The 27,528-nt window shown below is 44.2% G+C and overlaps 1 protein-coding gene across 4 annotated transcripts in view; it reads right to left on the bottom strand.

The window, feature by feature from the left end:
• PHLPP2 (PH domain and leucine rich repeat protein phosphatase 2) overlaps window positions 1-27,528 on the bottom strand; it is a 157,649-nt gene that overhangs the window by 111,238 nt on the left and 18,883 nt on the right. For all 4 annotated transcript variants that reach the window (XM_043494744.1, XM_038367803.2, XM_043494746.1 and 1 more), the window contains exons 3-5: window positions 15,801-15,934; window positions 1,857-2,047; window positions 1,111-1,236 (exon numbers count right to left, since the gene is read on the bottom strand). In XM_043494744.1, the coding sequence (XP_043350679.1) occupies window positions 1,111-1,236; window positions 1,857-2,047; window positions 15,801-15,934 (451 nt within the window). The remainder of the gene's footprint in view (window positions 1-1,110; window positions 1,237-1,856; window positions 2,048-15,800; window positions 15,935-27,528) is intronic.

Below are 27,528 nucleotides of genomic sequence, written 5' to 3'. Positions count from 1 at the left end.
CTGTTTCTCACCCTGAACCTGGAGCCAGTACTCCCCGAACCCCCCAAGGCTGCCTCCCGGACCCACCAGGTGGAGAAGGGACCTCTGATGAGTGTACCTTTTAAAATACTATACAAGGTTTAAAAGCCAGGATATTTAATGATTAATTTGCCCTGGCATTCGTGGTTCTCCTGGATATACTCCCAAAGCCTTTGCAAAAGGTTTCTGGGGAGGGCAGCCTTATTCCATCCACCATGAATTTCTCCTCCCTCCCTCCCTCTGTGAAATCAGCAGCCTGCTAAACCCAGTTTTGAGTTCTATCCTTGAAGCAGCCATTCAGTTTCTCGCAAAGCCACCCCCTTTGTTGCCGTGGTACGGCGTCTGCACAGGTAACTCAAGAAAAAAAGCGCAAAACGATTGTCTGCCCTTGCTTTTACGGAGGGAGGGAGGGAACAGGGGCCTGACGATATGTACCCAAAATCACCTGCAACAATGTTTTAGCCCCATCAGGCACTGGGATTTCTACCCAGAATTCAAATGGGCGGTGGAGACTGCGGGAACTGTGGGATAGCTACCCACAATGCAAAGCTCCGGAAGTCGACGGTTGCCTCGGTACTGTGGACACAGTCCGCCAACTACATACACTTAGAGCATTTGTGTGGGGACACTCGACTGTATAAAAACGCTTTCTACAAAACCAACTTCTATAGATTCGACCTAATTTCATAGTGTAGACATACCCATAGACTGCTGTAGTGCGGAAGAAAGAGAAGTTAGTCTCTGGGATTAGTTTTGAAGACTGCAATAAACTTCAGATGCTTGGTTAATATGAATAGTGCTATCAGTGTGGGATAGCGCAAAACTACAGCTCATAGCTGCTGCATAGCTGCTGCAGCCTGGTGGAATGCTGAAATGAAGCATCCAGCAGATCAGAGAGACATGCAGTGGCTAAGTAGCCTCCACTCCACAGATGTCATAGTTCAAAGAAAGCCCACAGGTGATCTTGGTACTCTCTAAGAACCCGAGTTAGAAGCTGTGTCTCAAGAGTAAGCCTGTTCCAAAATTCTCCAAGCTTTCTTTCCTCTTGCCCCTCTATCAGAGCACCCACACCTACAGATTATTGGGTCTCACCGTGGATGCCTGTCGGTGCCATCTCTGGTATTCTGCCAGCGTTTCAAAGCAAACATGGTAGGTTTGAGCTTGTGCAACAGCAGAGCTGAAAGCAAGTGAGTGCTGCCGACGCTTCACTTCTTCCACCTGATATGGGAGAAATAAGAACAATAATAGCCCAGTCTAAATTCCCAGCAATTACACAATCTGAAATGCAGGGAGTGGGGATGTTACACAAAACCAATACAAGACACTCCACAAAGTACAGTCAAGTTAGTCACCTCTGGCTGATATACAGCAAAAACTCCTTTTCAGAACCCCTCTGTTGAAACAGACCACTGGTGCTGGAACATATTTTACAGTAGGGGTGCTGAACGTAGAAACCATGTATTTGGTTTGTTATTACTACTTCAAGCCTGGGAGTGTAGTAGCACACCCAAAACCCCTAATTCCAGCACTTATGGAACAGACCCAATAAGTAATTACTTCTGGGTTGTGGTAAATTGCTGGACAGAACCAATACACGTAAAAGTATCATGTAATTTATGGCTGAAGCAAAGAACCTGCATTCCTTTCACTGTTTTATTAAACTAAAGATTGCCTAGTAAATAAGCAGAGAGGAGTCAGGCAGATGTATTCAAACATCTTAACACAGAAACTCACTAAAGAGGCCTAGACTGACTTCTTATAAATCCTGTTGGCCCCTTCATTCTCACATCTTATCTACAGGAAACTAACGAAGAACCAGTTAGGTCCAAGAGCCTCACCTTCCCTCCGACAAGAGGCAGAATGTGCATCTTTCCTGTATGGCAATCCTTCACTGAGGATACGATGAGGCAGGTGCCACAGAGAACGACCAAGCGTTCTGCCCACTTGTGCAACTGCGTCTTCCCTTTGCGCACATTATAGACCCCAGACAGAAGGATTCGGTCTAGTTGCTCCACTTGACATGGCTTTTCTGAAAAGAAAATTGCACTTTATCATCTACTTTTCACTGGATTCTTCATTTCCAGTTTATGGGGATAATTAGCACCAAAAAACCACATGCAATCTCAGCTATTAAAACAGATAACTACAGGGAAGTCAAGGCAGAGTAAATAGTGTTACACTGAGAACAGAGTCTCATTTGCAGGATAAACAGCCTGTAATAAACAATGCAATAATATTTACAAATATTTTGTAGAGAGATGAATGATTATAAACAGTATTGTTATGCTTGAAGATGTTAATGGCTGCAGACAAGCCTGTCTGATCTACACACAATCATAGACATCATTAAAGCTGATGGGCATGCTAGCCATCCTTCATTCAGGCTAAATGGAAATGCAATTAAGCCCCTTTACAGAGTAAGATTGCTGAAGCCACTGCCCAAGCCACTGAGCCACATGGGAAGGCTTTAGCCAGAACTCAAGGCAAATGAGGAGTTTCCTTGGGGACTGATTGCAAAGGCAGGGGGCGCTGATTGTTTTCTGATTGATTGCAGCTGTGTTTTCATGAGTGGAAGAGACACAAAGCAACCAGAAAGCCAGAGAAACAGGCATGAGCATGGCCCTGAGAGGGCACAGAGACAGAATTCCTTGGGGCACAAGACTGGATGGAAAGGCAGGCTTGGAATTTGTGAGCAAGGAAACTGGTCCACCAAATGCATCCGATGAAGTGAGCTGTAGCTCACGAAAGCTTATGCTCTAATAAATTTGTTAGTCTCTAAGGTGCCACAAGTACTCCTTTTCTTTTTGCGAATACAGACTAACACGGCTGCTACTCTGAAAACTGGTCTGCTGCTGTTTGTTCCTGTGGTGTACACAGAAAGAGAGCTTTGTACATTCTTTGCATCAAAGAAATATCTGACTTCTACCATCAATTTCTCTTCCTAACAGAAGCAACTTGGCAAGACCCCACATACTGCTAACTACTCAGGCCAAGAGGCAACAGTATGTTCAGAGATAAACTATGATGGCATTAAAAAAAAATCCTCTTCCTTGATATGTCATTGTTTACTTAGAATGCAAGTTCTTTGGGGCATAGACCTAGTGCTGTCTGCAAAGTAACATGCACATCAAAAGCATAACAGAAATACCTAATGGGTTAGTATTAGTTAACCAATTTTTCCTTTGAGAAAGAAATCAAAGATGTAGCTAAGTTACAGTTTTCTAGTTAAACGATCTTAAAAATGAATTCTGGTTTGCTAAGACATATGAAAGGCTAATTTAAGTTTGTCTTTTGATAAAACAAGAATTTAAAATAATTAAACATGTTTTCTAGTAAAATTCTGCCACAAGATCTCTCTCCTGCTTTCTTAATATTTGTGTTTCTTGCATTTTGGGCAGTTTTTAAAATGCTTTGTGTTTGTTTGTTTTTTTTGCCACAATTCCTTTTGCAGGGTCATTTTTCATCTTCAATAGCCTGGAAGTTAGTTATTCAAATCTTGATTTGTGTGTGGCATAATATTTCATCTATAGGTACTGGGAAATGGAACATTTCTCTTGACATCTTGTATATGGTGTAGAGATCTGAATATTCTGTTAAATAAAGAGGTATCACATATGTGTATTGTCGTTTTATAAAATCCTGACAAGTTCTGGAGGCATAGCTGTTAGAATTTATGAGAGCATCACACTTCTAATTTGCACAGGATGGGGCTTGGCACATCCACTACAATTCATTGTAAATAGGAAAAGTTAAACCATTGATATAGGTACTTAGATGGTGCCCATCACTATAATATCTGAGTACCTTTGCTCTTCTATGCCAGTCGAAGTGTCCACTGCAGGAAGCTGGTTTTTTTAATTTAAAAATACCAGATTAAGAAGGCTCTTAAAGTAACTGACAAATGGTTCTCGAGGTTAGGAAAAGAAAGGCACCTGTAGCTTTCATATTCTACAGGCTGGCAGATGTTCAGGCAGGATGCCTTTTCTGCCAGGAAAAATCCTTGATTTAAAATTTTAAAAATTCATAAATTGATTGGGGTTGCAATCAGAAGCATGGAATACAAATACAGAATTTTGGAAAGGGTAAACTTCTTAATGCTGATATATGGGCTATTCAGATAATCTGCTAAGTGAAAACATAGTAGTTGTACATAAAATATCGTATTGTAGGAGTAAAAATATTCCAAGACATTTAAAACGATGTCTAGAAATCAGGAATGGAGACTTGCAAACATCACTAAAGATTTGAAAATATTAGTTCTGTTTGCCAGTTTTGTACTGATATGGTTCCATGATATAAGTAGTTCTAATGCAAGCGGAACATCCTTTTCTGGGTTTGAGGGACTCTGCATAGAAGACACTGTATTACATTCCTATTTTGATACCAAAATCACTGAGGTGAGGCTAAATTGAATGAGCCTCACCTTGCCCCACAACCTCATGATACCAAAAACCCAAAACAACATTCTGCCACTCATCCTACAAAGAAGAAGAAAACAAAGGAAAGAGGAAGCCTTCATTAAAGCAGTCATTGTGAATGTAGTAAAACTGATTCTAATGGCATTAGGAGATTGACCCTGCCAACATCACATTAGCCTCAGATACTTCCGAGATATTTATGGAAACTCGCTCAGAACAATCCCACATCCTCTTTTGAATGAAAGAGACAATACGTATTGATTTTAGATGACCATGTGTTTAGCCTTCCCTTAGCAGCTGGGAAATAACAAGCATCATTGCACAGACAATATCCAGCTTCTAAATGTATCTGTGTTAGTCTGGATCTGTAAAAGCAGCAAATAGTCCTGTGGAACCTTATAGACTAACAGATGTATTGGAGCATAAGCTTTTATGAGTGAATACGTGCATCTGACAAAGTGGGTATTCACCCACGAAAGCTTATGCTCCAATACGTCTGTTAGTCTATAAGGTGCCACAGGATGCTTTGCCACTTTTACAGCTTCTAATTGGAATCTGTGGGCTCCTCCTGTAGCCCACTGCCTTCCACTGTAACCAGACAGTTCATATCCTGTCTGCATTAAGGCCAACTGCTCATAAAACAGGCATTTCTCACCCATGGGTCTCTGCTTCAGCTGCAATCAGACGTACTTGAGTTATGATACAGGTGGTTTAAAAGAGCATATAGCTTGGTCAAGGTGTTTTTTATGCAGGGCCCTGAACCTGCAAATTGACCCATGCATAACCCTTGCCCAAATCAGCTGAAACCTGTTGACATTCAGGGCGCACTGCAAGGCTCACTTGTTTTCTTGGAAAGGGCTGAGCAGGAAGTGGTTGGAGTCATTAGGCAAAATCTTAGGTAGATGCTTAAATCAGAAATCACATCAAATAAGTAATGTAGAGACATCCCAATTAAAGGGAAAGGCTTGGTAACTAGATACTTATTTCTGATTTCAAAACAGTGACCTTGTGCATGTGTAGGCCTAAATATTACTCTTTTTCTTTCCTTGTCAAAGTCTGACCAGAAATACAGAATCCGATCCCAGGCGCTATCATGTAAGTGAAACAGAAACTGTTTTCAAACATCCTAGTTTAAAATGTTAGTAGTGCTTGCCATTTTTAAGTCTGACATGCATACCTGCTACCAATATGCAATCTGAAACACATGGAAACTCGTGTTTATAAAAAGCTTCCCAGACTCTCTCCAACCGACTGCATCAGGCTACTCTGGTCTGGGCACAGAGACTTCCATGGAAGCATAACTGTCATCCCAGATTTCAGAGTAGCAGCCGTGTTAGTCTGTATTCACAAAAAGAAAAGGAGTACCTGTGGCACCTTAGAGACTAACACATTTATTTGAGCTTAAGCTTTCGTGAGCTACAGCTTATGCTCAAATAAATTTGTTAGTCTCTAAGGTGCCACAAGTACTCCTTTTCTTTTTGTCATCCCAGAGGAGACCAAAGGGTCCACCTAGATAATTTATTGTCAGCAGGTGGGGGGCCCTGGAGCTCTCAGCCTCTGCAAGCAGATGGGGGCCCTGAAGTCATCAGCTGCCATGGGCACCTGGAGCTGTTGACCGCCATGGGGGCACCCAGAAGTCTGAGCCACCGTGGCTGTGGCGGGGCCTACAGAGCTGTCAGCCACCACCATTGCAGCAGGTGCTGGACGCCCCTGCCTCCTGCAGTAGGGCTCAGGCTCTCCACCTCCTGTCAGACCCCCGCCATTATTTTTAGTAAAAGTCACAGACAGGTTGCAGGCTTCCGTGAATTTTTATTGCCCATGACCTGTCTGAGACTTTTACTAAAAATAACCATGATAAAATCTTAACCTTAATCATGTTATACCATTCTCTGCTACACTGAAGAGACCATTATTTCTTCCCCATGTAGATACTTATAGACTGTAATCAAGACACTCCTTAACCTTCTCTTTGTTAAATTAAATAGATTGAGCTCCTTGAGTCTATCACTGTAAGGGTTAAGCAGAGGTCTTCCAGAGGGTACATCAACTCATCTAGATAGTTGCCTAGTTTTACAACAGGCTACATAAAAAGCACTAGTGACGTCAATACAAATTAAAATTTCATACAAGACTTGTTTATGCTGCTCCATATACTATACACTATAAATATAGTATTTGTATTTATATTCCTATTTATTTATTTAATAATTATATGAAAATGAGAAAGTAAGCAGTTTTTTTAGTAATAGTGCGCTGTGTCACTTTTGTATTTTTATGTCTGATGTCATAAGAAAGTAGTTTTTAAGTGAGGCAAAACTTCGGGTGAGCAAGACAAATCAGACTCCTGAAAGGAGTACAGTAGTCTGGAAAGTTTGAGAGCCACTACCCTAAGATATGTTCTCCAATCCTTTACTCATTCTCATGGCTTTTCTCTGAACCCTTTCCAATTGATCAACATCCTTCTTGAATTGTGGGCAGCAGAACTGGACACAGTATTCCAGCAGTGGTTGAACCAGTGCCAAATATGGAGATAAAATAATGACTACTCCTACTTGAGATTCCACTCTTTATGCCTTCCAGGATTGCATTAACTCTTGTGGCCACGGCATCACATTTGGAGCTCACATTCAGCTGATTATCTACCATGACCACCAAATCTTTTTCAGTCACTGCTTCCCATGATAGAGTCACCCATCTTGTAAATATGGCCTACATTCTTTGTTCCTAGATGTATATATTTACATTTAGCTGGATTAAAACTCATATTGTTTCCTTGCGCCAAGTTTACCAAGTGATCCAGATCATCCTGAATCAATGATATGTCTTCATTATTTACCATTCCATCAATTTTTGTGTCATCTGCAAACTTTGAGTGATGATTTTATAATTTCTTCCAGGTCATTGACAAAAATGTTAAATAAGATAGGCCCAAGAACCAATCGTGGCCAGAAAAAAACCCACTCAATGATCATTCCCCATACACATTTACATTTTGAGACCTATCAATTAGCCATTTTTAATCCATTTAATGTGTGCCATCTTACTTTTATATGTTCTAGTTTAAGCAAAATGTTGTGCGGTGCCAAGTCAAACGTTATGTCAACACTATTTTTTTTATGAAACTAAAAGTTTGGTTGACAAAAGCGTCAAGTTAGCCAAGACAGGATCTATTTTCCATAAACTGATTCCACTGATTTGCATTAATTACATTACCCGCCTTTAATTCTTTATTAATTGAGTCCCATATCAGCTACTCCATTCTCTTACTCGGGATTGATGTCAGGCTGACAGGCCTGTAATTATCCTGGTCATCCTGTTTATCCATTTTAAAAACTGGCAAAATATTAGCTTTCTTCCAGTCTTCTGGAACTTCGACAATGCTCCGAAACCTATTGAAAATCAGCATTAATTGTTCGGCAAGCTCCTCAGCCAGCTCTTGCATGCAAATTATTTTAATCTGCTGATTTAAAAATGTCTAACTTCAGTAGCTTCAGTTTAACATCCTCCAGAGATACTAATGGTAAGGAAATAATGTTATTACCACCAGATGATGAGACTATATCATCTGTTTTTCCCCAAATACTGAACAATATTTATTGAACATGTCTGTCTTTTCTACATTATTGATAATTCTACCATTTCTATCTAGTAATGGACCAATACTGTTGACAGGATTCTTTTTGTTCCTAATATATTTTAAAAACTCCTCATTGTCCTTAATGCTATTGATTTTGCCTTGTGTCCCTTTGCTTCTCTTTTCAACTTACTACAATTGCTAACTTCTGATGTATATTCATTACTATCAACTTCTCCTTTACTCTATTTGTTTATATATGTCTTCACACCCCCTTGTCTAAACCAGGTCAGTTTTTTAATCAGTACAACCCTCTTCCTTAATTGTGGCTTTTTGGGCATCTAGTAAGGTGTTCTTAAATGATCACCAATTATCATTCAAATTTTTCTGATTAAATACTTCCTCCCACTTGATTTGGCTCATAGTTAATTTCAGCTTTGTGAAATTGGCCCTATTAAAGCACCAAGTATATATCTATTACTGGGGGGGGATTTTATTCTGCTTGCACATTATAAATGTGATCAAGTCATTATCTCTAGCACCTAAGCTACAATTAATTTTTAGTTCTGTGATCAGTTCCTTTATCTGAGAGGACAAGTCAAAAAGAATTCCCCTATGTAAGCTGAAACTCTTTGAGTAAAGAAATTGTCATCGATAATGTTGGAAATTCCAACGATGTTTTAATGCTGGCAGCATGAGACCTCCAGCGTGTGTCACCCAAATTGAAGTCCCTCATGATCACACAGCTTTTCTTCCTACACATTATAGATAGGAGCATAAGGAGGTGGTCATCGCATTCTCCAGTGTGATTGGATGGTCTGTAGCAGACACCAACTGATACCGCATCTTATGCTTTACATGTTAGGACATTGATCCATAAGCATTCAAGATGATTTTCTTGTGGGTTAACAGTGACTTGGAAACAAGTCATGTCTTTTTTGACAGTGTCACCCCCCCATCCCTTTTGCTCACTCATTTCTTTCTAAATAGTTTATAACCATTGATTCTAACATTCCAGTCAGGTGAAAATCCCATCAGGTTTCAGTAATACCAAAAAGATCAAATTTATGCTCAAAATGAGCAATTCCAGTTCCTCTTGTTAGCAAGGCTCTGAGCAGTGGTGTATAAGCAATTAAAGTATTTCTTCTCTTCATGTCCTTTAGTTCCTTGATTTTCTTCTCAACATCTCAATTTTGTGCGGAGCACTCTTATCTTCCCTCTTTTTACCCTCCTCTTTTGCAATTCATTTACCCCCCTTTTCACTATTCTAGCCAGCCTGTCCCTAAGGATATTGGTCCCCGCCTTCTACTGAGGTGGAGGCCATCCAAAATATACAAGCCCCTCTCCCCAAGGAAGGTGACCAGTGTTCCACAAACCCAAAACCCTCTACACCTCTTACCTAGCCAGTGGTTCACTTCCAGAATCTTCTGTCTTCCTTTGCTCATGAGACAGAAAGGATCTCACAAAAGACTATTTGTACATTCTTCTTCTTTAGGACACTTTTGAGTTCCCTGAAGTCATCTAATAATCTGTGAGATATCCCATGATACAATGTCCTTAGTGCCAATATGAACCATCACCAGTGGATCCTTGTCTGTTGACTGCAGAAGTTTATCCAATCTTAGAGTGACATCTTATGTCTTGGCGCCAGGAAGGCAACACACTGTCCTGTTGTCCACGTGTCCCTTGCAGAATGTTGGTTTGGTTCTTCTCCGTATTGAATCTCCAACAAGGATCTCCTTGGATGATTGAGAACACTGTGGGTAAGCATGATTTTCTTACAGTTGGGCTGAACTACCACAGACGTGTGTTCCGTACATCTCTGTTCCCTTAGACCTGCTCAATCTTGAGAGGTACCTTCCAAAGTTTCCACATTGAGCACCTGGTATCAATTGGGAACTTTTAGCTGTGTGAAATTCCTCCCAGTCCTCTTTTCTCTGGTGGACCCAGCCTACTACGTAAAATGCTGCCGTGACCTCCTGCCTGTGGTGTTTATGAACTGCTAGGTCTCTTCTCTGCCTTCCTTTCTCGGTGACTCCTTGATGACCCATAAGGTTTGAAGAAGTTTATGTAGGGTGTGAAAAATCCATCACCTGAGTGGCATTTTTAAGATTGCTTACATCCGTGTGGAGACAGAGTTCTTCTGTCAACCTAGCTACCACCTCTCAGGGAGGAGGATTCTTTTGCTGATGGGAGAAGCCGGTTTAGGTTGTATCTACAATGAGGCAAGGCTGCTACTGTAAGGAGGTGCCTTGGTACTCAGGCCCAAGGGAATAGAGGTGTATGTGTGTGTGAGGCTCATTTCCAGTAATCTCTGCATAAAAAAAAAACTCTTCATGAGATCACCTCCATTCAGTGGGACTATTTTCCCTGAGAGGGGGGTGAGAAGCTGACTTGACTCATGTACTAGGGGAACAGCACAAACTGGTGGCCCTGCAGCCATAGCCACTGAAGACAGAGGCAGCTGTACAGGCAACTCCATGGGTAATAAAGAATCCACTAGTGCTTGTCCCATTTGGCAGGAACAAGGGGTGAGGAGTAAAGATCCCAAGAGTAAGTTCTGGAGATAGAAGTTCTTACTGTAGACAATTGGTGGAGTTAGAGCCACTAATTTGTAATGAATAATTTGATACTTTAGCATCTTTCATTGCTAATAAAGCAGTTCTGGTTTCAGTGGATCGGGGCCGGAGTATAAATGCCCAGAGACAGGAGGGTGGCGCGGGAGTCCCTGAGGAAGTAGAGAGACTCATCCGTCTTGTCACTAAATAACTTATGATTATCAAAGGGAAAGTCCTCAAGGGTTGTCTGGACCTCTTTAGGGAAACCGATAGATTGGAGCCAGAATCGAGGCAGAGCACCACCCTGGACACCAAGGAGCATGACGCAGTGCCGGTGGCATCAACAGCAGCTTGGAGAGGTACCTTGGCCACCAATTTGCCTTCATACAACAGATGCTGAAAGTCCTGCTGCTTTTCCAGAGGTAGGAAATCCTGAAAATCCGCCAGCTTGAAATAGGACAGGAAATCATACTTGGCAAGGAGAGTCTGGTAGCTGGCAATGTGAAATTGAAGACCCATGGACAAATACACCTTGTGGCCTTGTAGGTCCAGCTTTTTGGCAGTGTGGTCAAGAGGGGGCAGATTTAAAGTCCTGCTGATGGGTGCGCTCAGTGGCTGTGTGGACAACCAGGGATTTGGGCAGGAAGTGGGTAAAGAGAAAGTCCATACCCTTAGAGGGCACGAAGTAGCAGCAATCCACCAGCTTCAGCATAGGGGCGCAGGAGGCTGGCATGTACCAAACACCCTGGGCTAGCTGCAAAATGGTGTCATGGATGGGCAAGTCGGTATGGGAAGGTCCCAGAGGCTGGAGAAAGATTAAGCACAGCAGCCATACAGTGGAGCAAGCCCTGGAATTGGGCATAGTCATCAGGTGGTGGGGGGCAGGTGGAATGAGGGAATCATCTGGGGATGAAGAGGCGCCGATGGGAACCACAGGTGCTGACTGTGCCGACGGAGTGGGAACATCAGAGGCTCCACGTGGAAGGGAGCAGTGTGGATGGGAGATGGCAGGTGATGTGGGCAGTGCATCCCACAATCGTGGTAGGTGTCCCAAATGGGCAGTAGGGCCAGGTGTAGAGACCATCAGGTACCAGTGTCCAGGTCAGAGGACCACTCAGATTCAGAAGAAGGGTCCAGCAGAAGAGGGGATGTTATGTCGGTGGAGCCATCGGTGCAAGACGAGGTCCAAGAGGATGATCGACAAGTAGAAGGGGTTTGTCCATCACCAGTGCTAGTGGAGAAGGATGGAGCACAAGGGACTCATCCACTGGAGAGGGGAGTCTCAAAATAGGTGGCGGTCCGGAGTGTGGGGAAGAGCCGACAAAGGGCAGCATGAGCTGAGCTGATGGTGTCAGGGGAGATAAATGCCCTGGAGTGTGCGGGACCAGGAAGGACAGGCTGGAAGGTCCAGTCCAAGGGTGAAGGAAGCGGCCAGGTGCCGGAGCAGACGAGGCAGCAGAGGAGCCTGCGATGTATAAGCCTGGATCAGTGCACCATATGAGCCTTTTTTGGAGCAGGAGTATTCACAGCTAAGCGCAACTTCTTGCCCAACCTAACATGGCTCAGGGAGGTAACGCTGCATTTTGAGGTAGTCCCCGTCAGGAAGCCACCCTTATGCCCATGCTTCTTGTGCACATGGTGGGACTTTGGTGGGTGCAACGGAGCCACAGGTACCACACAAGACGAGCCTAGCAAAGTGCTCACTGCCAGTGACGGGCGCTGTTCTGGCGCGTCCAGTGGAGCCGGGTCTGGTTGCACACATGGCTGCATAACCTCCTCCATCACATATTTCTGGAGGGGAAGTTCACAAGCTGCTTGAGTCCTGGATGGAAACGAGCGGCAGATGGAACAATGAGAGACTATGTGGGTTCGCCAAGACAGTAAAGACAATGAGTGTGCTTGTCGCCCACTGAAAAGAAGTGATGGCACAAAGCACAGTTCTTGAAGCCAGCTTGCCAGTGCATCGTCCCCGGGTCAGGGAAAAAGAACTCCTGAAGGGGAGAAGTGCAAGAGAGAGCTAACTAACTACTAACACTAATGGACAACTATCTAACTAGAAACTACTTGCAGCAAACAAAGAGCAGTCCTCTTAGCGAGCTAACAGCACTGAGGAACAGGGGTTCCAACTCTGGCCATGTGGCAGTAAGAAGGAACTGGAGGAGCATCGACCTACACAGCATCTTAAAGCCTTGGACACCCTACGTGGTTGACACACATGCGGTTCAAGGGACAGTACTATGAACAGTTCCAGCTCCAGCACATAGCGCACATTTGCACCCCGTGTTTGGAATCCACACAGGACCATCACTCGAAGAAGAAACAGTCTTATAACTACAGGTAGCACTACTAACAAGCAGCCACAGTTTGCACTGGTGCATTGGTGGTCCCCTATGGCTGCAATCAAGGCAAATCCCCAGGACAGAAAATGCCTCTCCTTCCTTATGCTGTGTCCATCCCACTGGGCTAAAATATTCATTGTTATCTATTACACCATGACCTCAGTGCCCAGCATGGTGACTCATCAAGACACTATCTTTCTACTGGCAGCTGAGCTGCTGCCAGAGCACAGAAGATTCCCTGACAAACACTTACAGATTCCTATATTCATCTAGGTAGTCTAGGAAGTACCCTGATCTCCATCCTCCCGTGGCTAGTTTAGAGATAGCCCCCCCTCATGCTCTCTGTATCTATTCTACAGCCAGTCTAGTAAGTTCCCTGCCCTTTAAGGCTCCCAGATCCCTGTGACCATACCACTAACCAGTCCTGCAGGCCCTCATTGTGAGCAAGTTCATCATACTAGTATCTCTGTACCTACCTTACTAGCCAGCATAGAAGGCTCTCTACCAGCAGCTTCCCCCATTCGTGTTCTTATGACCCCTATGGCCTGATGGTTGGCCTTATGGTTGGACTAAAGGACTTGTTACCAACTGAAAAGGAATTGCCCCTAACACCTGAAGGAAACAGGAAAGGGGATAAGGGAAACAACAGTCACAAGTGTGTAGGGGTGAGGGTGGGGGAAGAAATCAGTAAAATTGCTGCAAGCCTGCAGTTGTGCCCTCTTGGAGGTGTTGCCTCACATGAGTAAAGTGACTCCACCAAAACTGTTCTCAGCAATGTTTCCTCTGACTTTTCTTGACCCAAATCCATGGCCTGTACTCAATCCTCATCCTCTGACATTTCTTCTGGTTGACACTCTCAATCATACACTCCTTGAAATCTTGCCTCTTGACTTTTGCGACTGTCTTTGCACGATTCTCCTATCTCTCAGATCACTCCTTCAGCATATTTTAATTGATCCTCTTCTGTCACTTTCTATATGGTCCTCCAAAGTTCTATCCTCAGTCCTCTCCTCTTTTTCCTTTATGATCTCTTTGTGGGTGATTTTATCCAGCTACACAGTTTCAACTACCATCTTTTGCCAAAGACTCTGAGATACCTCTCCACTCCTGACCGTCTGCCTCCAGGCTCTGCCACATCTTTGCCTATATGTCATCTCCTCCTGAATGTTAAACTGCCAGGTGATGTTTAACACACTCAAAAACAAATTCCTGATATTTCCTCCCAGACCCTCTCCACTCTGTCACTAATGATATCTTTCCCAGTCACCTTCTCTGACTCCTCCCTCTTTCACCTCACAAATCCAGACTGTGTCTAAAATATACTATTACTTCCTAGATTACATTATGATCCATCCTCTTCTTTCTATCCAAACAGCATAAACCCATTGGCCAGACCCTCACTATCTCCTATCTTGAACATTGTTCCTTCCTGTGGTACTGGTAAGGTGGTGGGTCCCAGGTCCAAAGGGTTACCCTGGTTTTCCTTTTTCAGTATAAAACAGTTAAGTGTGGCCCACTGCAGACTACCATGAAACATTTTAAACTTTCCCTGAAACACATAAAGAGGAGAAGCAGTTAATGCATTAGAAAATCAAGTAACCCTTTAATTTTAACAGTTTTCCTCATTCTCTTCTTCTTCTGCACTTACCACCTCCTACTGCTTCACCGCCAGTCTTCCTGTTAAATCAATCACGCCACCTATTTGGCAGCTTCTTACATGAAGTATGAGTCAATCGTGTAACACTTTTGCAAAAAAAGCGAACATCATTCTGAGATGCATTAGCAGGAGTGTTGTAAGCAAGACACAAAACGTAATTCTTTCGCTCTACTCCGTGCTGATTAGGCCTCAACTGGAGTATTGTGTCCAGTTCTGGCTGCCACATTTCAGGAAAGATGTGGACAAACTGGAGAAAATCCAGAGAAGAGCAACAAAACTGATTAAAGGTCTAGAAAACATGACTTACGAGGGAAAATTGAAAAAAATTGATTTGTTTAGTCTGGAAAAGAGAAGACGGGGGGAGATGATAACAGTTTTCAAGTACATAAAAGGTTGTTACAAGGAGGAGGGAGAAAAATTGTTCTTCTTAACCTCTGAGGATAGGACAAGAAGCAATGGGATTAAATTGCAGTAAGGAAGGTTTAGGTTGGACATTAGGGAGAACTTCCTAACTCTCAGGGTGGCTAAGCACTGGAATAAATTGCCTAGGAAGGTTGTGGAATCTCCATTATCGGAGATTTTTAAGCACAGGTTAGACAAACACCCATCAGGGATGGTCTAGATAATACTTAGTCCTGCCATGAGTGCAAGGGACTGGACTACATGACCTCTCGAAGTCCCTTCCAGTCCTATGATTCTATGAACACTACTATGCCTTCTTCCATGCTAACCCTTATGGCATACATCACCTTCCCCAACTGATCCATAAGGCCATCATACCCATTCCTCCAAAGCTCTCGAGACTCACCTCTGTGATTCACTTATATCAGCTGACTAATGAAGACTTAGGGGTCAGACAGGATTAGCTGGCACTTTTCACTTTTTAAAATTATAAACAAGTATTTTACTGCATCCCTCTTTTCCCTTGATTCAAGGATCATTTTCATTGTAAACTCTTCAGGGCAGGAATTGCATCTTAAAATGTTTAACGCTTTGTGAAGTGGAGCTTTGTGGCACTATGGTAATACAAATATTAAAAATAAAGGTATAAGCCAAAACATCACTCCCTAGGGGTCTGTTTCATCCCACAACCATGCAACAAATGCTCTCTTGAGAGAACAAAAGATCTGATTTATAAAATGTTTCTCTTAGCAACCTTGGCAGCTTATTTCTAAAAGCAGTATCCAGTGATACATGTTAGGTGTCTAATGTGATCTGTTATATACAAATTCTTACCATTGTAAAAGCGAATCATGCAGCTGAGATCAGAGTTTGCTGCCTCTTCCTGTATTCTCACAAGATCCTCAAAGCCGAGCCCAGCCAAGTACTCGTACACAATCTGAAGGGGTTTCTCTGTGGGCTCCAGCCTCCTAGTAACACAATCCACAAGAAGAAATGAGTTTAGTATGGACATGAAAGAATGAACTTTTTTTTTTATAGCAGTTACAGTGCAAAAGGAGCAACAACTTGGTCTTTCTGCTTCTCTGAAGATATCATCTGGCAAGGACTCATTCCTGGGGCCTGTGATCCCTAGTTTGAGATAGATGAACACTTCAAGTACTAAACCTGTTGATCACTAAGGACAGGGGGTCACACAAGACACACCCTGGTGATCATACACCACTCAGAATTCTAATGATTACCATTCATATCTTTCAGACAGTTTCTGGCTGAGCAGAAAGCAGAGATGTCAAGAAAAAAAAAAAGCAGCATGTCACAAATCAAAAAGGATTTAAAAATTATGCTTCAAAAAGATCAAGTACAAAAATGAAAGAAACCCCATTTTAAGAAAGTTCCCTTCCACATACAGCTGGCAGGAGAACACATGAGAGAGAATCCTGCAAAAAGGTTTCTTCAGAGAATTAGAGTGACAAGATAAGTCATTCCCCCTTCTCGAACGATCCCACATCCATGCAGAATTCTCACTCCTAGAGAACAGAGAGCTTGGGGGATGTTCCCAAAGAAAAAACATCCCATAACTACAACAGGCAGCAGGAACTACACTAGGGCTAACAATTTCAATAAGGAGAAAAGGGGGGGTGGAGTCACGCAAGGTGTCTCTCTAAAACAACAAGCTTCGTCGATTTTAAGGCCAGAAGGGATCATTATGATCATTTAGTCTCACCTCCTACATAACACAGACTAGAGAATTTCAAATGGTAATTTCTGCAACAAGCCCATAACTGCTGGTTGAGCTAGAGCATCTCTTTCAGAAAGAGACCAATCATGATCTAAAGACTTCAAATTATGAAGAATCCATCACATCCTTAGATAAGCTGTTGCAATGATTAATCACCTTAACTTTTAAAAATTCTCATTTCTAATCTGAATTTGTCTAGCTTCAACTTCCACCCTTTGGATCCTGTTGTGACTTTGTCTAACAGCTTAAAGAGCCATCTACTATAAGAAATCTTCTCCCTATGTATGTATTTAAAGACCATGATTGAGAGGCCCTTAAATCTTTTTCTTAAAATGAACAAATTAAGCTTCTTAAGTCTTTCACTGTAAAATGGGTTTACCAGACCTCAAATCATTCGTATAGCACTTTTCTGAATCCTTTCCAATTTCTCAACATCCTTGTTGAACTGTAGACACCAAAAGAGGACAGTATGTTCCAGCAATGGTTTCACCAATGCTGTATACCAAGGTAATACCGCTTCCCTTCTTCTACTCAACATTCCCCTGCTTAGCCAACACAATGCACTATGAGCTCATCTTGACCTGGTTTTCCACTATCACTCTAAATCCTTTTCTGAGTTACTCCTTTCCAAATTCCACAGTTCCCAATCTTATAAGCTTGAGCTACATTCTTGGTTCATAGATGTATGACATTGTATTTAAGTATATTAAAAATTGTTATACAAGTAAACCTCATTTACCAAGCAATCCAGAGAGCACTGAATGACTGACCTATCCTTATTTACCATCCACTAACTTTTGGTGTCATCTGCAAATTTTACCTGCAGTGATTTTACATTTACTTTCAGATCACTGAAAAAGATATTGAATAGAATTGGGTCACAATCATTACATCTCGGTGGGACCCCACTAAGAAATCCCCCCATTGTAAATGGGGCAGCCACCCAATTACTTTTCAAGATCTATCATTTAGCCAGTTTTTGATCATTTAATGTGTTACTTTTTGTATAGCAAATGTTATATAGTACAATGCCTTATCAAAGTATGTTATGTTGACAAAAGAAATATGTTAGACTTTTAATCTCATCAAAAAACATGATCAACTTTGTTTGACAAGACCCGTTTTCCATAAAACATGATAACTGGCATTAATTGTACTACAATAATTTAACATATATGGGAATATGAAGATTTCATTATTGCTGTAAATTGAATGTGTCATCCAGCTTTGTCCCAAATACAGAACAGAAACATTTAATGCATCTTTTCTGCAACATTAACAATTTTATTGTTCCTGTCTATTAATAGATACCTTTACTATAATTTCTTACATTCCTGATACACTGTAAAACATTTTTCCTTGTGTCATTAATCCTACTGGCTAATTATTTTTCATTAATACATTTAGCTTCTCTTATAAGGCGTCTATACTTCATGGCTTAATATACAATCATTAATATCAGCTTCCCTCTCTTTCCATTTGTTAGATTTTCATTTTTGTTCACGTTTTTTATTACCACTTTCACTTCACTTCTTTACCAGGAGTTATTTTTTAAACTGACAAAGCCTGCTGTATTGATTGCAGAATTGTGAGGATTTGGGGCATCTAGAAAAGTTCTCTTAAACAACTTCCAATCATCATTCACACTTACGTTTATCTTTTTCCTCCCATTCAATTCAGCTCCTAATCATTTTCAGCTTTAGGAAATTAGCTCTTTTCAAGTGACAGGTTTGAGTGTGTATGTATATATAACTGGTCAGATTGTATTATTTTATACATAACAAATTTAACTAGGTTTAAACCTTCAATAGTGAGTAAAATGATCCAAACAAATAAAATATCAAAAATCTCAACTCAAATAAGGGATATCCCTAAATGACCAAAACTCTAGGTACAAGTGAATTTGACTTCTCCTTCAGAAAAAGACAATTACCTTTTCGTAACTGGTGTTCTTCAAGATGTATTGCTCATGTCCATTCTGTTGTAGGTATGTGTGCTCACCACATGCACCAGCGCCAAAGTTTTCCCTCAGTGGTATTCATAGGGGACCGGCTCCGGCACCCTCTGGAGTAGTGCACGTATGCACCATAAGGGGTGCTGCTGGCTTCCCCTGACCCTCAGTTCCATCTTGCCGGAAACTCCGACTGTGGGGAAAGAGGGTGGGTCATGGAATGGACATGTGCAACACATCTCAAAGAACACCAGTTACAAAAAGGTAACTGTCTTTTCTTCTTTGAGTGCTTGCTCACGTCCATTCCATTGTAGGTGACTCCCAAGCAGTACCACCAGAGGCAGATAGGGATTCATGGATGTGTCGACTACAAGACAGCTCTCCCAAATCCAACATCATCTCTGGCTTGCTGGGTGATTGCATAATCGTTGTGAACTTGTGTACCACAGACCCTGCAGCCCTGCAGATGTCCTGGACAGGGACGTGCACCAGGAAGGCAACCGAAGACTCCTGAGCCCTAGTCGAGTGAACCTTTACTATTGGGGGAGGTACAGCATGTGCCAACTCATAACAAGTACAGATGCAGATGGTGATCCAATTTAAAATTCTCTGAGAGGACATTGGAAGGTCCTTCATCCTACCAGCTGTCGCGATAAAGAGCTGGGTCAACCTGCGGAAGGGTTTGGTGAACTCCTGGTAGAACGCCAGGGCATGCCGGACATCCAGAGTGTGCAGCTGCCTCTCCTCATTGGTCGAGTGTGGCTTTGGACAGAAAACCGGGAGGAAGATATCCTGGTTGACATGAAAAGGGGACACCACCTTAGGCAGAAAAGCTGGATGGGGCTGCAGCTGGACCTTCTCCTTGTAGAATACCATATACGGTGGTTCTGAAGTGAAGGCTTGTTTTTGGGCATCAATCCTGGTTGGTCCTATCTGTCATGCTCATTGGCTGCCGACACAATCAGTAAGCTTGGGGCAGGGTGGGTATAAAGAGACTCATACCCCTTGCTGGGAATTTAGTATTTCCGCTCTGCCCACTTGGAGATGGATGGCAGTGAGGAAGGTGTATGCCACGGGGCCTTCGTGATTTTTGCCACCCCCTCGTGCACAGGCAATGCCACCCTGGCTGGGGCTGCCGCACCGAGTACGTCAAACAAAAAGTCCAAGCGCTCTGACAACTCCACGGCTTCCAGCCCCAAGTTGGAGGCACTCTCTTTAAGAGCTCCTGGTGAGCCTCAGCAACATCCTGGGGAACTGGGTGAGAAGATCTCAGTATCGCCTCATCAGGTGAAGACGATGAGGTGGCAGGTATGTGTGGGTCTGCCAAATCTGCCGCCTCTGTCATCGGAGCCTCACACAAGGCTGGCTGGACCTGGGGAGCCTGCTCTGACTCCATGTCCGAGTCCAGGGATGGGAGACTGTTGCCGTTTATCAGATGCCCCCGATGCTGACCTCAGACCCTGAGAAGGTTGGGGAAATCCCCAGGGGTTCCAGCGCTGCAAATGGGCAGGCTATTGTCCCTGTGGCCATGCTACCAATGGTGGCCCAGCGGATAATGCCAATGCCCCTGATGGTAGGCCCTGGCCCGCAGACAGGATCTCCTCCTCGCTGTCGGAGCCCAAGAAGGGGGATACATGTCTGGGAGACCAGGCCAGTACCGAGGCCGCCTGTCTACACCGATCCCATTGGCCCTGGCTCCAAGTCTCTGCTGAGGATCTGTAAGAGGGTGATGGCTCATGGTGCCGTGATCTCGGTGACCGGTGTCATCATCCAGAGGATCTGCAACAGAACCCCAACGATCTACACCTTATGCTTTGGGAGCGGGAGCATGAGTGAATTGACTGATGAGTCAGAGACAGTCCATGTGCTCGCGGTAAGCCATACTGGGGGTCTGGCGATCAGTGGCGTGGCTCCAGGGACAAGTGTCTCCACCCCGCGCAGTGTCATGCACTGGGTGAGTTGATCAGGTGCTCCCAGCACTAGGGATCTAAGGACTGTTGCCGTGCATCTATGGGTCTGCGCCAGCCCACTGGTGATCGCCACCTCGAACCTGAGGAACGTTGCCTGAAGTCCGTGGACCGATGCCAGGAACTCTGGCAGGCCAGCCAGTCCATGTCCACAGGCTGGTCCACAGGCAAGCTTTGACGGGGCACCTCCTGCAGTGAGGAGCAGTGCTGTACTGATGGGGACCATTGGAAGGGTCCCAAGGCAGGTTTATCCCTTGAACAGGGTACAGTCATAGCCAGCATGGGCAGCACCAGCAAGGACAGGTTAACTTTCATGGCGTGATGACACCACTAGGTGCCAAGTGCCTCTGCCACTCCCTTGGGTGGCGGGCGGGTCCTGGAGTGGGCTCTGCCGCTCAGCAGGAGTCGGGGCCTGACCTCCATCTGGAAGGGAAGAGCTGCCCCTCATGGATCTTTGCTCTCCTCCGGTCCTCTCCTTCCCTCCCAGCCTTTCTTTGCTTTTTAGTCGGTACCCGGGATGGGGATCGGCGCCGGTCTGCGGCCGGTGTCAGCGGCGCACTCCAGACCGAAGCTACAGAGCTAGGAGCAGAGTCCAACCTGGTCAGCTCTGAGGCCAGGGTAAGGGCCAACTCCATAAGGAGTGCTCGGAGACGAATGTCCCACTCCTTCTTGGTCTGTGGTCTGAAACTCTTGCAAATACAACACTTGTCATTAACGTGAGTTTCCCCTAAGCACCTCAAGCAGCTTCTACGGGGATCACTCACTGGCGTGGGTTTCTTGCAACAGTCACAAGGTTTGAAACCTGAGGACCGGGGCATCCCATCCCTAGGCTAAGTCCCATTTGGGACTAACAAACTACACAAAAACTACTGTAAGGGAACTATAAAACTAACAATTTAAAAACATGTAGATACAAAAAAGTTTGCAACTGGGTACAGTTGAGAAGAATAGGTTTGCCAAGGCAAGGAGACTGTCACTGGCGGTAAGAAGAAATTGAGGGTGGGGGGAGCTGGTGGCACCCTGGTGCATACACACACAGTGACAGAGCCAGTCCCCTACAGATACCACTGAGGGAAAAACTGCCGGCACCAGTGCATGTGGCGAGCACACACACCTACAATGGAATGGACATGAGCAAGCACTAGAAGATCAGGTTCTGCAAGACAGATGAATTCCTCCCTGGATATTGAATCAAAGTAACAGGTTTTGAAACAACAGAGGAGGACAATGTAGCTGCCCTGTATATATCTCAGATGGAAAGATTAAACAAGACAGGTCCTGGAGGCAGCCTTACTTGTATCAAGTGAGTCATGACATGCCCTTTTAGTTTCAAGCCAGCCAGGACATATCTAAAATCTATTTAGGTTCTTATGTTGCCACTCATCAACTTGGTATCTGAGCACCTACGTGAAAAAGAGGGACAGTGTGGAAATGGACCTCTTGGAACAGCACTGCTCAGCAAACTAGAATTAGATTGGGTAGACTTTCTAAGGGCTTTAGTCTACTCCCAGTAGAACCTTATGAACATTTTAACATCAAGCATATGGAGAAGGCATCATCAGGATGTACATGCAAACATCAGGAAAACGTTCATCCATGTAAAAAGCTTTAGTTCAGATTTTCCTCCAAAACCTATGTCTGACACTCAAAAGGCCAATCATGAAGACAACTCACACATGGAATTGTCTGCAATCAGGTTCTCATTCCTTTCCAGGTTTGTGGCAAATAGGAATGTCTTGCCAGACAAAGCCCATTCCCACAGCTACAAAGCTTCAAGGCAGTGTTCCCTCTAATTTTTTACATCCATGTGTGGAATTAATTTTATGTGCACCAATACGGAGGTGATGTGTGGGGCCAAGGGGATTGGTGTGGGAGGGGGCTCAGGGCTAGGGCAGAGGGTTGCGGGGGGATGAAGGCTCTGGCTGGGAGTGCGGGCTCTGGGGTGGGGCTGGGGATGAGGGGTTCAGGGTGCAGGAGAGGGCTCAGGGCTAGAACAGAGGATTGGGTGCAGGAGGTGAAGGCTCTGGGATGGGGTCAGAGATGAGGGATTTGAGATGCAGGCTGCCCCAGGGAGAGAGGACTTCCCCCAGCCCTCTCTTGCCGCAGCATCTTGGGGCTGACCGAGAGGCGGCTCTCTCAGGCCATGGCAGCTCTGGCGGAGCTCAACTGGGCCAGGGGAGGGAGTTCCTCTCCCTGCCAGCTCCAGCCACACAGCTGAAGTGCAGAGTTGCTCTGCCAGTCTTAACTCAAACCTTCTGCCCCCAGGACAGCATCCAAGACCTCAGGCTGGCAGAAATGATAAGTCAGAGTCATCAGGAAATGGCTCAGACCACACTACAAATGCTGGGTCTTGTGTTTACCCTGTATTTGTAGTACCCATAACATGTTTCTATATGGGACCATCTCAGTGGATCCCTGCGATCCCAGTGGAAGTGAGCATTAGGAGATGTGAATTGCATTCAAGTGTCATGTGCCCTCCACTCATTAATATCTCCTTGGATTGTATGTGCTATCATCGTATGTGAAATTATGAAGTTTGGCTGTGTACGTGTTACTGAAACATGTTTTGTGAGGTTGAAAACACCCACAAGCAGCCTTTCAGATACAGCAGTAAAAAGGCCAAACAATGTGGATGGCTTATTGAGGAAATGCACACAAGCACAAGGATTACCCCAGGAACTGTGTACAATAGAAACCTCTGAACGATAGTACTACACAATGGGAACTGTTTGACCCAGGTCACAGCAAAAAAGCTTTCCAGCAAGTGGGAAAAAGATATAAAAGGGGAAAAATGACATCACGTGGGTACCTCACTCTCCCTACAACAACACACCTGGAAACACCTGAGGAATAAAGACTGAATGGGGGAAGTGACGGTCCAGGCTAAGGGATTTCTACCTGTGTTTAAAACCTGGGAAACCCAAGCTGCAAAGCCAAGGCAGTTTGTGCCTTAAGAATCTGCCAGCCTGTTTATCACTGCTAATTCATCTCCTACCTGTCTAGTATGTTAAGCTCAGTTTGCAGTTTTGTCTATTTACCAGGTAATCTGCTTTGATCTGTTTGCTATCACTTAAAATCTATCCTTTTGTAGTTAATAAACTTATTTTATGTTTTAATCCAAACCAGTGTGCGTTTGACTAAGGTGTCTGTGAAAATCTCAGCTGGTTACCACAAGTGTGCATGGTCCTCTTCACATTGCGAGAGGGGCTGATCGGGGTTTAAACCCATATACTGACCAAATTTGACCACGACAGGATGGTCCCCTACTGCTCTAGGGGCTAGGCGGGGAAGCTGGTGGTTAGAGAACCTGCGTGTGAGTGCAGCTGGGTGTGTCCCTACCTGTGTGAATGCTGGTGAAAGTGCCAGATTAGAGAGCTTTGCAACTTGTCACAGCAGCACAGTGTGAGAGGGAACCAAGCCAGTGGGCCAGAGGGCTCAGTGCTACCCCAGTTCCAGGTAGCACCCCAGGGGGAACCCATCACAAGGTTTTCTGAAATATTTTGTAGGACTATCAAGCAATTAAAAAATTTAATCACAATTAATCATGCGGTTAAACAATAATAGAATACCATTTATTTAAATATTTTTAGACATTTTCTGCATTTTCAAATACATTGATTTCAATTACAACACAGAATACAAAGTGTACAGTGTTCACTTTATATTTATTTTTTATTACAGATATTTGCACCGTAAAGAAATTGTATTTTTCAGTTCACCTAATACAAGTACTATAGTGAAATCTCTTTATCATGAAAGTGCAACGTACAAATGTAGAATTATGTACAAAAAATAACTGCATTCAAAAATAAAACAATGTAAAACTTTGGAGCCTACAAGTCCACTTGTCAGCCAATTGCTTAGACAAACAAGTTTGGTTACAATTTGCAGAAGATAATGCTGCCCGCTTCTTGTTTACACTGTCAACTGAAAGTGAGAACAGGCATTCGCATGGTACTGTTGTAGCCAGAGTTGCAAGATATGCTAAAGATTCATATGTCCCTTCATGCTTCAGCCACCATTCCAGAGGACATGCATCCATGCTGATGATAGGTTCTGCTCAATAACGATCAAGAGCAGAGCAGACCGACACATGTTTGTTTTCATCATCTGAGTCAGATGCCACAAGCTGAAGGCTGATTTTCTTTTTTGGTGGTTCGGGTTCTATGGTTTCCACATCCGAATGTTGCTCTTTTAAGACTTCTGAAAGCATGCTCCAAAGCTTGATACCTTCTTTGCATTTTGTCAAATCTGCCGTGAAAGTGCTCTTAAAATGAACAATATGTGCTGAGTTATCATCCGAGACTGCTGTAGCATGAAATATATGGCAGAATGTGGGTAAAACAGAACAGGAGACATATAATTTTCCCCCAAGGAGTTCAGTCACAAATTTAATTAAAGCTTTATTTTTTTAACGAGCATCATCAGCATGGAAGCATGTCCTCTGGAATGGTGGCCGAAACAAGAAGGGGCATACAAATGTTTAGCATATCTGGCACGTAAATACCTTGCAACACTGGCTACAAAAGTGCCATGTGAACGCCTGTTCTCACTTTCAGGTGACATTATAAGTAAGTATCAGGCAGCAGTATCTCCCGTAAATATAAACAAACTCAGCGATTGGCTGAGCAAGAAGTAAGACTGAGTGGACTTGTAGGCTCTGAAGCAGACAGGGGGGAACCTTTTTTCTATCAAGGGCCACTGACCCACAGAAAAAAATGAGTTGCGGGCCACACACAGCCCTGCGGGGGGAGGAGCAGAGGCTTGGGGCTTCACCCCACAGTGAGGTAAGCCCGCACTCATGGCCCCAGCCCCACAGGGGGGGTGAGGGAAGAGGGGAGGCTCAGGTCTTCCCCTAGGCTCCAGGGTGGGACCAGAAATGAGGGGTTCAGGGTGTGGGAGTGGGCTCCGGGTTGGGGGTGAAGAAGGGGTGAGGTGCTGGCTGCAGTGCAGGCTCTGGAGTGGGATTGGGGATGAGAAGTTTGGGGTGCAGGAGGGGACTGGAGGGTCTGGGAGGGGAGTTAGAGTGAGGAAGAGGGTTCTGAACTGGAGCAGGCAGTTTAGGGTGCAGGTAGGGGTGTGGGCTCTGAGAGTTTGGGTGTGGGAAGGGGCTCAGGCCTGGAGTGCGGGTGCAGAGGCCCCCCTACTATAAAAAGGATGTGGACAAATTGGAGAGAATCCAGCAGAGGGCAACAAAAATGGTTAGAGGGCTGGGGCACATGACTCATGAGGCGAGACTAAGAGAAACTGGGCTTACTTAGTCTGCAGAAGAGAGAATGGGAGGGGATTTGATAGCAACATTCAACTACCTGAAGGGGAGTTACAAAGATGATGGAGCTAGGCTTTTCTCTCAATGGTGGCAGATGACGGAACAAGGAACATGGTCTCAAAGTGCAGTGGGGGAGGTCTAGGTTGATATTAGGGAAAAACTATTTAACTAGGAGAGTGGTGAAGCACTGGAATGGGTTACCTAGGGAGGGGGTGGAATCTCCATCCTTAGAGGCTTTTAAGGCCCAGCCTGACAAAGCCCTGGCTGGGATGATTTACCTAGGATTGGTCTTTCTTTGAGCAGGGGATTGAACTAGATGACCTCCTGCGATCTCCTCCAACCCTAATCTTGTATGATTCTGAGGGGGTTGGGGTGTGGGGGCTGGGGGTGTGGTTGGGGTGTAGGAGAGGGTGAGGGGTGGGGGCTCTGGCCAGGTGGCACTTAACTGAGGTGGCTCCTTGTCGGCAGCACAGTGGGGCTAAGGCAGGCTCCCTGACTTTCCTGGTCCCGCGCTATTCCCGAAAGCGGCTGGCAAGTGCACGGTGAGTGCTGTCTGTGCCTGCAGGCACTGCCCCCGCAGCTCCCATTGGCCACGGTTCCCAGACAATAGGAGCTGGCGCTTGGGGCAGCACGTAGAGCTTCCCTGATCGCCCCTCTGCCCAGGAGCTTTGGGGGGGGGGGGGGAGAGGAAATATGGGGAGGGGGGATGAGGCTCATGGCTTCTGGCCCGTGGCACGGAGACTTACCGTGGGCTGGATTAAATTAATCAGCGGGCTGGAGATTCCCCACACCTGCTCTAAAGTTTTATGTTGGGTTGGGGGTTTTTTTGAGTGCACTTATGTAACCAAAAAAAAAAAAATCTACATTTGTAAATTATACTTTCATGATAAAGAGATTGCACTATAGTACTTGTATGAGGTGTACTGAAAACTACTATTTCTTTTATCATTTTTATAGTGCAAATATTTGTAATAAAAATACTATAAAGTGAGCACTGTATACTTGTATTCTGTGTTGTAACAGAAATCAAAATATTTTAAAATGTAGAAAAACATCCACAAATATTTAATAAATTTCAACGGTATTCTATTGTTTAACACTGTGATTAATCATGATTAATTTTTTTAAGTTAATTGTGTGAGTTAACTGTGATTAATCGACAGCCATAATATTTTGTATTCCCTCTGAGCAATCCTCAAGACCCACGTCTTCAAGATGAACAAGGGCCCATCAGCTGAAAATGGCTCCCTGCCTCCAAGATGGTCCTGAAAAGCTGCATAAAGTGTTGGCTGATTATATGCTCAGGAATCCTTCAAACACCCTTTGGCTTTTTTGGTATGAGAGCTTAAGATCCTCTGGCATCTGCTGCTGCTAAGACCAAGCACCCAGTACAGTCAACGTGAAAGAGGGCTCTATATATATTAAAAAAAAGTAGACGCTTCCCCTTCCCTCCCTTGTGAAAGGGACTCAAAAAAGGAGACAGACCCAGAAGAATGCAGAGCTTTTGACTGCTTTGCTTTCTGTAAGAGGTCTCTGAGTCCAAAAGAGGTTCTCTCCAATGCAGGGTAGGTTCTCATGTCTTTTTTTTTTTTTTTTTTTTGGACCCAACGACCAGATCTGGAAGCCTTGAGCTAGAG

This window comes from Dermochelys coriacea, chromosome 12 (assembly GCF_009764565.3).
Source record: "Dermochelys coriacea isolate rDerCor1 chromosome 12, rDerCor1.pri.v4, whole genome shotgun sequence".
Taxonomy (NCBI): Eukaryota; Metazoa; Chordata; order Testudines; family Dermochelyidae; genus Dermochelys; species Dermochelys coriacea.
The sequence above is the reverse complement of the archived record's forward strand: the minus strand, read 5'-3'. Positions and strand labels throughout refer to the sequence as shown.